At 39.3% G+C, this 11,898-nt stretch overlaps 1 protein-coding gene across 1 annotated transcript; it reads right to left on the reverse strand.

The window, feature by feature from the left end:
* Positions 1-4,899: 4,899 nt before the first annotated feature.
* LOC142492324 (uncharacterized) lies at positions 4,900-9,335 on the reverse strand. Its single transcript, XM_075594977.1, has 3 exons — positions 9,155-9,335; positions 5,612-5,689; positions 4,900-5,267 (listed from the first exon to the last, which is right to left on the reverse strand). The coding sequence occupies exons 1-3, from the start codon at positions 9,333-9,335 to the stop codon at positions 4,900-4,902; spliced, it is 627 nt and encodes a 208-aa protein (XP_075451092.1).
* Positions 9,336-11,898: the final 2,563 nt, after the last annotated feature.

Consider the following 11,898-nt stretch of genomic DNA (forward strand, 5'->3'; position numbering starts at 1 on the left):
GTCTGTATCAATTTGTGTAGGATCCATGTATAACACCGACAAATGATAACACCAGCTTTATTATGGTAGCTTATATCATCATATTGACTATACTATGTATTTTTAGAACGTTTAATAAACACAGTAAACTATAGTTAGTTAGGTTAATGAAATATACACAGAAACGTACTTCATTACATGATGTTGATGTCATATTCAGAACATCATGCATTGTAGGGGACCACAACATCTGGGCAATAACATTATTTGCTACAGTCCCAAACCATTTTATCAACATACCCATGTAACAAGAGATTTTTAACAAGAAATGGCTAGTTGGTTGTAAGTGTCCTTTACATTGGGAGAAGGAGTGGCTCAGTGAGTAAAGACACACACTGGCACTGAGATTTTGAAGCAGGGGAGTCTGGTTCAATTCCCGGTGTCGGCTCCTTGTGACCTTGGGCAAGTCACTTTATCTCCCTGTGCCTCAGGCGGCAAAAAATAAATTGTAAGTTCCACGGGCCAGGGACCTCAGCCTGAAAAATGTGTCTGTAAAGCGCTGTGTACAACTAGCAGCGCTATACATGAACATGCTCATATTATAATTATTATTATTATTATTATTATTGTTACATAGTTTGGACAGTCATACGTTCCATTACACAATAGAATTCACAAATGTGTTAGCAGAGTGGGAATGGTTGTTATATATAAAACACACCATGCCATAAAATGATAGTAGTCATTAAAGAACACTCAATAAAAATTCATGAGGCACTATTTTGCAACATCATTATGTTAATTAAGTGCTTATGCAATATAGGCATAAGGGTATCACATTTTTAATTGTTTGTTAATAAGCGCTGCAAGCAATATAAAATTAGTTCCATATGTAGTATAGTAGTCGGTGGCTCCTCCTCACAATCATCTCATATAAAGGTAGACTCTTCTGAAATCATACATTGATCCGATTGTATCTTCCCCGACATCTCTGAAATACAGCAAACACATGATGGTCAAATATGGCACCTTACTATATATGTATCCGTGACAACGCATTACACAGCTCTATATGATTGTGTACATACACACGTCACTCACTTATATGTTAGAAGTACAAGTGTACATCAGTATGTAATGTTTCTTTAAATTTGTAGCAGGCATAACTATGTATATGATGTGAACGTTGCCTGTATACTGAAAAATGTGCGCGCACATCTTAGTGTGCGCACGCACTTCAGGCTTGGCTGCACTAACTGTTAGCGCATGCGCAAAACAAAGCGTACGTTGTGCGTTCAATACATCTTGAAAATACCATTAAACTTAAAATCTTTATTTCAAATACAATGAATACGAAACTACATTCGTTCTAAACGAATACATCTGTATTCTTTTTAAACAGACGTGTTTGGACAGAAAGGACGGCCGATAACACAATGCGCAAATGCAATACGTGTGACGTCATGTTAAACCAGCGTGAAACGCACGCTAACACTCCTCCCACTCAATTAACATTCGGCTAACGCCCAGTTGACGCCTACAAACACTGAGCCGCACACATGACACACTGCAGTTACCGTTACTATAACAAAACATGACAGCCAATAGGCTTTGAGGCGCGCACGTCGCTTGGGGGCGGGACTTACATCCGTAATCCTTTTTAAGGACGCCTTGGGCCATGACAAGGGTCCCACGTCATACGTGGTGGACCCGCTTTTAAATGTTGCATGATAACAAAACAGGTATGTGTTAGAGTTATGTTAAAATGTTGCTAATATGGTTAAAGGGATAGGAAAGTACGTATATTTATTCCGTCAGCAATGTGTACTACTCTTTCAGGTTATACTATATTGTATTCGGCAACAATTTCTTTGTGATCGCTACATGTTATGCAGTCTGCAATGTTACGCTGTATCCACGCATTGAAAGGGAAAATGGTGGTTACAAAAAAAAAAAAATACATTTAAACGCACAGTCAACGCATAACGGTTGTTATATTTACCATTCTTCTAGAATTAACTCTTCGTCTGGCTGCAACTGGTCGCTCCAGAAATGCAAGGCATTTTCATCCACGCTTGACCCACCCGCTGAATCCAGTATGACACACATCTCCTCCATGAAGCGCTCATAGGAATCGCCACTGCTTTCTTCAAACAATTGGTCGGGAGGTAGGTTCATTTCTTCGGGTTCCCATTCCAATGCATTTTCAGCTGAAAGGCTTGGTACATAATCATAGTACTTTTGTTCTTGTACAATGTGGGTTTCAGGAATGGAGGGTGCAGATATTGCAGCAGGTATCGATTAACACGGAACAGTAGTAGCGGATCCATTGCTATTGGCATTAGGAATAAATATGCCTTTCACAACAATATATGTGCCCTCTTTCAGGGTAAAATGCTTTTCCTTTGCAATCTTCCAGAAACCATAGGTGTGTTCTAGCTTATCCTGCACACGTTCAAAAAAGTCATTAGTTGATAAAGTGAATCTTATTGATGAATTAAAATTCCGCGCATGCCTACGGTCTTGGTAATAAGGATATTTTGCTCGAATCAAATCATAGATTTGGCGTGTGCTCGCTTTGTGTCCGCGACTGTTCAAAATTGCTTCTGAAACCATGTACTTATAACCTAAGAGTGGATTCATATTGTAAACGAATTCATCAGCCATGTCAGAGTAGCACAAAAGATGTGTGCAGTTCTGTGTTCTTTGCTCATCAAAATGATTCTGCTCAATGGCTAACAAATTCCTGTGTTTCGTTTTCAAGGTCAACAAAAGTAACTACTTTTACTCCTTATTTCAAACGCCAATTGGATGTGTCCTTATAATTGGTTTAACTTTTGTGGTTAGTGATAGCCGAATGTGGGAAAAACATGTATCATTTTTTTATCTCGTTTGTGAAAACATTCCTACACTTTTATTTCAGTAACATTGAGTTTTCTTGAAAAATAACAAAGAGCACTGTGTGAAAATAGTGCTTAGACAGCCATATCAGTAAATACACACACCTGCAAAATGAAATGTTTTTTTCCCACATACATTTCTGTGTGTATTTGAAAGTCTGGTTAACTACCTGTCTGCATGAATTTAAATACGTGTGTATCTATATATATATATATAAATATATCTCTCTCATAAATATATATATATATATAAAGTGTATATTGTACTATATGTATAGTGTGTGTGTGTGTATATATGTATGTATATATATGTATATATGTATATATATATGTATATATGTATATATATATATGTATATATATATATGTATATATATATATATATATATATATATATATATATATATATATATATATATATATATAGTTATTTTTTTTATATTGCAGGAGTACACACAACATATTGATGGCAGTAAGTAGGCCTTGTATGAAACCTATTTAAATGGTGATAAACATGAGTGAATTAAGTAATAAACATTTGTTTGCACCCAATAATGTTAGAGGCTCACACTTAGTATAGTTGTCAAACATTAGGCCTGTATTATTAAAATAGTGTGTTTTCACAAGGAAGCATGAAGTGTATGTTTTTTGTAAATACATCTATACCAGTTTAGATAGTACTATATACACACACACACACACACACACACACACACACACACACACACACACACACACACACACACACACACACACACACACACACACACACACACACACACACACACACACACACACACACTGTGTGTGTGTGTGTGCATATATCAATACATACTACATATATATTAGTATAAATTCAGAGATGTTCTTGAAACAAGAACACATAAATGATTTAAGGACAACATTACAATGGCCACCAAAGGTAAGTAATATTTAACACAAAATCCTGCTGTACACGTACAAGAAAGATGTTTGCAGTTAAATAGGTGCTTTTATAATTGCATGAAAATAATATGCACATGCAATGATTACATCAATTAACACACCCAAATGCAATGTTTTGCTGCAATGTCAATGGCAGCTTCTCTAAACTTAGCAACTGGCTCCTGGTGGACCATTACTGAACAGACGATTAATACATCAATATTTATAACACTATTCATTAATTAGGAGTGTTAACATTTCCAATACTTCACGTGTACAAGAACATACTTGAAAGTTTGGAAACAACACAGTCTTCAGCATACATACAATAGTAATTAGATAATCTGAAGTCAACAAAACAAGGCCAAAGACATATTTTGTGAATTATAAAAAAAAAATTTTTTTTCCTTTTGCGAGCGAGTAACAGGCCTGCTTGTTGTCTCTTGAATTTTCCTTTTTTTTTTGCCACCAACTTTAGCCACAACAGAGCCACTTTGAGTGGCCTCTGGCACTTCACGGGCAGGGCTTGTGGCCAGTGACTCACCTACAGGGCTTTTGGGCAGTGATTCACCTACAGGGCTTTTGGGCAGTGACTCACCTACAGGGCTTTTGGGTAGTGACTGTTCACCTACAGGGCTTGTGGCCAGTGACTCACCTACAGGGCTTTTGGCCAGTGATTCACCTACAGGGCTTTTGGGCAGTGATTCACCTACAGGGCTTTTGGGCAGTGATTCACCTACAGGGCTTTTGGGCAGTGACTCACCTACAGGGCTTTTGGGTAGTGACTGTTCACGGACAGGGCTTGTGCCCACTGACACATGTGAGCAAGTTGGTAGACACTGCACAAGTGATGGTTGGTCTGTTTCATGTGTGTCTTGTTTTGTTTTTGTCGCCTCCTTTGTAGGTGTCAGCTGCTGAATTTGTACAGATGGCAGCGGTAGGATGTCGTCAGGAACCTGCACAGCAATGTCTGCTACTTGACCGGTAACATTCGGACCTGGTGAATGAAGATCAGATGAATGTGGTGAAAACTGGCCAGCATGAACAGATCCTGCCTGTGAGGTGTTGATGTTGAATTGTGATACATTAGTCATTCTCAATAATTAGCTTGTGTTTGCTGAACAACTAATGCTTCGAATGAGGTGTTGATTTTTTGCAACTGTTTAGGCACTTCAATGAAGACTCTGTGGAGATGTGCCAATTGTGAAACTGTTTCTTCCTGCAGTGCAATCATCCTTTCCAGCACTGTCATCAGGTCAGAATGGCGACGATTTTCTGCTTCCACAATTTTTCCCTCAGAAGCTACAATTGCATCATATGTGGTATTTGCTGGACGATTTGGCGGTAAAACAGTTTCAATTGGAACCTCTTCATGGTCACTTGCTTGTATTTGTGTGTCTATGGCGGCGGCGGCGGCATCATCATCATCATCATCATCATCATCATAATCCTCTTCATCATGTTCTACAAATAAATGTACACATTATTAAATGGCATGTTAATCTCTGCTGTGTCATAAGTAACAACTAACATGTTTCCATACGTTTTATAACCTCACATTAAAAACTACCTTGACTTAAGAATAATGTTTGGACTCAGTATGAAATATGAGTGAATGAAAACTTGCTGTAAACTCACAACTCCTACATGATAGTTAACATCACTAACACAATACAAGTTGCCTTACACTTCATTTTCACTGACACTAAGTAATCCTATTTAAAGAAGATGTGCAAAACAAATAATGAACATGACAACATAACATATAGAAGAGCACATATTATATGGCCACCAACTGATACACTCACCTTCTAGGTGTGTTGAGCTGGCTGACCCAGGTGAAGACACTTGTTCCATCTCAGGTGACACATGTCCTTCAGGGGCAACTATATATAACAATAACATAAGTTTTACATTTACATGTGTAAATATTGAACAAACAGTTATTGTATGTTCTGTATTTATGAGTACCTAACAGCATCATTTCCTTAACCCAAAATGTGTGTGTGAAAGTGAACATAAATAGTTGTAATAACAATGTACATGCCTGTGTACTTAGAACTTTTGAGTTCCCTAACATAAAACATACTATGTTCCTGCAGTAATGCGTGAGGATAAATAGATAAAATTTGTACATAAAAATCATATGTTGTGTAGTGATATCAGTATCATAATGTACATAACTATCATGAGATGACCATTCACAATGGTTATCATGAAGGTGGTCATATTGCAAAAAGTGTTGTTTTTGGTAGAGGATATGTGTGGTACATTAATATAAGATGTGACACACATGAATGTGGCTGTGACTAAACAAGACAACACATGCAGTGTGTGATAATGTGTCGTTGATAGTAGTAGTTCAACTATAGATATGAGTGAACTAATGTGTGACGTACGCTTTGATAAGTAATGAGTTGTTGGGGCATTTAGTAGCTAAAGTGAAGCTTTCAAATGAGTGTGATTAACTTCAGTTGTGCTAGTCAGGTTGTAATAACGGTATTCCCTTCCCCAAAAAGCCTAATCAGCCACACCTTTCAATTACTTGAAACAGGTGAAAATGGTGTGAACTAAGTTGACCCTAAAATGAACCTGTAATTAGTGTGTGTGCTGAACCCCACCCCCTCTGTTGAAATGTATGCTGTGATGAGATATTAATTGCAGCTGCTTTAACACAATGGTAGATGAGCTAAATAGTCGTGTGCAGTTTTTAAGTTATGAAAACAATGACATAACATATGATACGTGTGCCTCATTATGCTGTCTGTAAATGACTTAAAGCAAAAATGGACCTTTTCATAAACAACTATAGATGTGTTAGTGCAAGTGATGTTTGTAGGCCGTTGCATGCAATATATTTGATGCATGCTTAAAATAGGCAGTAATGTCATGTTTGTCGGAGTAAAATAAATAAAATACACAATAATATTATACATATTTATGTTCTATACCTGTAGCTAGTAATAATTTCTCATTAACATGTGTTACACATGTGTACTACCCTGTTGTTCCCCATCTTCGCCCACCATCAATTGCTTCCACTGCAGCAATGCATTTTGGGAATTCACATGTAAATGAGCACACAATGGCACGTGCTATATTAGTTACTGCTTTTAGTAGGACTACAACATATATGTCTATTTTGAGATATATATATATACAGAATCAGACATATACATATATAGATGCAGGTATGCTTATATTGTGAAGACAGTATAAAAAGCAGTGTAAATATGCAAAATAACTGTAAGCAACGACACGCCTAGTACATTAATATTTCTCACCTGGTGGAAATTGTGAGGGATAAATTCCTATATCACGGTCACCAGGTAAGCCTTCCACGACGACGGGAAGTAATTTTGCCCGAAGCAGCTCCTCCAATGGACTTAATATGAGACGTTGTGGTGTCGGCCCACCTCCAGTGCCAGTAGCATGCACGCGTTGGTGTTGTATTTTCTTTTTCAATTTTGACCTAATATCAATCATCAAATCTCTTGTGACAATTCCGCTTGTCCCTCACATGATTCCCACACGCATTGACACCAATGACTATTGTGTCCCACATTTCTTTTCTGCTTGCTGAACTTGTCCGCCCTTGAAAAACATATAAAATATATGAGGTAAATTAATAATAATAGAAGCACCAGTTTCCTACACTGCTAGCTGTTCCAAGAGATAGCAAACATGCTGTTTTAGGTGTAATATGTGAAGCACATGAGCATTCACTACTAAACCTATACATGTAAGCAAGGTTGCATTCATATTGTATGCAGTTATGGCAAATTGACCGCCTGTGATTAGTTGTCCTTGTAAGGCATGATAAAAAGCTGTGTTTCCAGACTAATTAACATAGAAAGATATTCTGAACCCATATTTGCATATGAACAAAACTCAGATGACCTAGGATCACATGTATTTGAATAATAAATGTAAAGGTACACTTACCTAGTAAATTTCCATATATACTGTCATAGTGCTCCAGAATGCCAGTGACAAGAGCTGTATTTTCCTGGTCATTGAAGCGAGGATTACGTGGCTTCTCCACACGTTTCTTCCGAGCAGGTTTAGGGTCAGAGCTTGGCTGGTGCTGACTGGACTCTCCTTCTTCCAATGGAAGAGACTCCAAAAGCTGCCCACCAGCAAGCACGCCACCACCATCCACCCCATCAGCAACTGCGCCACCAGCAGCACTCACAGCACCAGCACTCCCACTCCTAGCACCAGCACTCCCACTCCTAGCACCAGCACTCCCACTCCTAGCAACAGCACTCCCACTCCCAGCAACAGCACTCCCACTCCCAGCAACAACACTCCCACTCACAGCAACAGCACTCCCACTCACAGCAACAGCACTCCCACTCCCAGCAACAGCACTCCCACTCCCAGCAACAACACTCCCACTCCCAGCAACAGCACTCCCACTCCCAGCAACACCACTCGGTGCACCAGCAACATCACTCCCCTGAACAGTACGTTCACTCCGACGCGTACTCGCACGAGTAGCACTCCCACTCCCACCAGCATCACTCTTCCCACGCTTTGCGGGCATACTTCCAGCACTCACAAAAAACAGACAACTAATGTACAGCCAATCACACGAAACACTTCCACATATAAAACAAGACAAAGATGTAAACAAAACAACAATGGACAAAGCTCACCCAATACACAACAAGTCTCTCTGTCAATATGCAAATGTTCAATCAGCCAGCTCTGTGCGTCTCTCTCTCTCTCACTCCCAACAACACAGAGAATGATTAGCAGTACACGTTGCCTTTAAATATGGCGCGCAATCCAATACATGCTTGTTTCGCCTGATTCAGCAAGATTTGTGATTGGGCAACCTATCAGCACCCCGCCACGCACGCCGATACACCTGTGTGTGATCGGCTAATCATCGTGAGAGTGGGCGTATTTGTTTTCGGGTTGATTTTGAATGTATTCGGCACTTACTGCATACGGAGAGGAAAAATCGCCATTAACATGACTAATCGGTAAGCTTGCCGATTTCACTTAATCGACGCTTACTGCATGAGGCCCATAGTCTTGTTTGTCCCTGAAAAATTTTTGTTGTTTGATTTGAACTATCTCTAATTCTGCCTGGTCTAGCCTTTTCTTAATTGTCGGTTCTAAAGCGAGCAACTCTTTGTTGTCTTTATAAGGATCTATATGGATCTTCATATCTAATATATGATCGTCCAATTCGACTAGGGTTTTTCTCCGCTGATGCACCAAAAGCTTCATGAGAGAGAACGAACACTGGTCTAGTATTTCATTCCATTCCCTCATGAAGCCCTCATTGTGTGCATCACCGGTAGTTTTTTTGCAAACCCTAAGACCCCTAGGGATACGGTGATTTTCCAAATACTTGCTCAGTGTGGTGGCTTCCCACCATTGTTTGCTTTCTAGCATAAGTGTTTTCTCTAACTGAGCAAGTATTGGATGAAAGTCTTCAGTCACACTTTCTATACATTGGACTGAGCTTGGGTCACTGAAGATGTGATCAACATTGACATTATGACGAGATCTCATGAATAGAGAACTAATGATTACACTTAATAGGAACAATTAAAATATAAATATATAAAAACAGCAGCTAACACCGAATGTACAACACAAAGCAATCACAGAAAAAAGATGGGTGCAGAACAGCGCTAATGATATATCAAATAAAATTACAAAGTGTATAGGCAGCCCGGTAAATGACTGGTGGTACAACCAGTCAGAATGACAGAACGAAAAAAAGGGGATAACCGGCGCCAAAAAGGTAAAATACCAAACCAATATAGGTGTGACAGTCCAAATGCAGTCCTTGAGATGATGAAATATGATGATTCTCACCTCAGCGGGATATATGTGGAAAAAGAGAAAAGAAAAACAGATAATGGAGCAGCTCACTGATATTGAGAAAAAAGTACTCAACAAAGGGCTTAAGTTTGCTCCAGTCTGTGGACCGAATAGTTTTAATCTCTTTATAGATGTTCACAAATTTGCCCGCAAACTCGCCCTGAAAAAATATTTTGCTAGGGATAAAATCACTAATCAAATTAATCCCATTCAAGAGGTACGCAGCACTACTGACCCTCAAGAAAAGATTTTTAAAAAAGCATCCACGTTCTATCCAAAGTTCGCGCAAGGACATCTAGTGAGCTCCTTTGTAGAGATGGTCAGCATAGATTTAGAGAATTCATGTAGAACATACAAAATTAAAAAAGATAATTTTAATATTAAAGAAAAAGAGGCAGTCCAAAATCTAGAGAATAATGACTCCATTGTCATTAAATCGGCTGATAAAGGTGGGGGTATTGTGGTCATGGACAAAGAATATTATTTAAAAGAGTCCATGAGATTACTGGGAGATGAGACCACATACCTCCCCCTTAACAGTGACCCTTTGGTGCATTTCAAAGCCGAACTGGGAGAATTGTTGACTTCTGGTGTAGATAGTGGGGCAATATGTGAGGATGAGTTCAAGTTTTTGTCTGTTCAGTTTCCACGTACACCGTTATTTTACTTTATACCTAAGATTCACAAAAATTTAACTGCGCCTCCGGGGAGACCTATTATTTCTGGTATCTCTTCCCTCACTTCAAATCTTTCACAATTTATAGATCACCATCTTCAACCCTTAGTCACTGGTGGTAGATTCTATTTGCGAGACACGACACATACGCTACAAATTTTAAAAGATCTAAAATGGCAGCATGGTTACATTCTTGCCACAGCTGATGTAACATCCTTATACACAGTTATCGACCATCATCAAGGATGCCAGGCCGTGTCTCGCAAACTGGAACACTCCAGTGGCTATTCACGCACTAAGAGGGATTTTTTGATGGAGAGTATTTGGTTTATTTTGACACATAATTATTTCACTTTTAATTCCCACTATTACATTCAGAAATGTGGTACCGCTATGGGCACGAGGTTTGCTCCTAGTTATGCCAACTTATTTATGGACAGTTGGGAGGAGGAGTTCATCTGGAACAACTGTCCTCTAGGAGCAAGCCTGGTGCTCTGGCGGCGCTACATTGATGATGTGATCTTTATTTGGTCAGGCACTCAGGATTCCTTAAATGATTTTTGCACATATTTAAATCAGAATCACCTTAATCTTAAATTCACTTGTAGTTTTAGTACTGAACACATTGATTTTTTGGACCTTCACATATATGTCAAAGATGATATATTGCACACTAAGACCTTCTTTAAGCCTGTGCAGGCAAATAACTATGTGCGCGCGGATAGTCACCATAATCCGCAGTGGCTGCGAAATATCCCAAAGGGACAACTGGTGCGTCTTAAACGTAACTGTTCCGAAGATGAGATTTTTAAGAAACAAGCAGAAGATTTAAAACAAAAATGTATTAATAGAAAATATCAAGAGTTTGAATTAAATGAGGCTTTTAATCAGGTTAATGAGATCAATAGGGACACTTTACTTCAGTACGATGCTAAAAAGAAGGAAACATTAAATAGATGTCACAATCAGGTAGCGTTCATCACTCAATACAATGAGATGGCGCCAAAAATTAAACAAATTATAAATAAATATTGGCCTATTTTATTACAAGATGAAGTATTGGCAGATATCCTTCCAAAAAAAGCTAATATTATATTTTCAAAGGCTAATAACTTGAAATCCAATCTAGCTCCCAGTTGTCCGGTGAACCAAAAAAAACAGAAACTAGGAGGGAGTTTAAAAGGTTTCTTCACCTGTGCAAAGTGCGTAGCATGCTCTTTTAGTAAAAATTCTAAACAATTCACATCTAACGTCACTAATAGGAGTTACCCTATACATAATTTCATTAACTGCCACTCCATGTATGTTATATATTTATTGCAATGCCCTTGTGGCTTACAATACTGCTGCGGCCAAGTTTATTCGAGCATTTGCCCGTTCTTGGCCGCAGCAGTAGCCTGGCGCGCCCGAGGGTGACGGGCGCGCGCCGAAGCAGCGGAAGAGCGCCCTCTGATCGGGGCGCTCTCCCTACCGCTGCCGGGTCCGCCGGGTCCCCCGGAACCCCCTGCCGCCGTCCCGCGATCGCGGGACACCAGGGCTCCCTCGGGGAGCCTTGGACGCGCGTGCAGGGGG

Source organism: Ascaphus truei, chromosome 4, assembly GCF_040206685.1.
Source record: "Ascaphus truei isolate aAscTru1 chromosome 4, aAscTru1.hap1, whole genome shotgun sequence".
Lineage (NCBI taxonomy): Eukaryota > Metazoa > Chordata > Amphibia > Anura > Ascaphidae > Ascaphus > Ascaphus truei.

Excerpts from the sequence above, each read along its gene's own strand:
- LOC142492324 (XM_075594977.1), bottom strand. The coding sequence starts at position 9,335 with ATGAGATCTCGTCATAATGTCAATGTTGATCACATCTTCAGTGACCCA. Across the intron at positions 5,690-9,154 it reads CAAGTATTTGGAAAATCACC|TTGCCCCTGAAGGACATGTG; the intron begins GTATCCCTAGGG and ends TGTTATATATAG. Across the intron at positions 5,268-5,611 it reads CAGCTCAACACACCTAGAAG|AACATGATGAAGAGGATTAT; the intron begins GTGAGTGTATCA and ends ATTTATTTGTAG.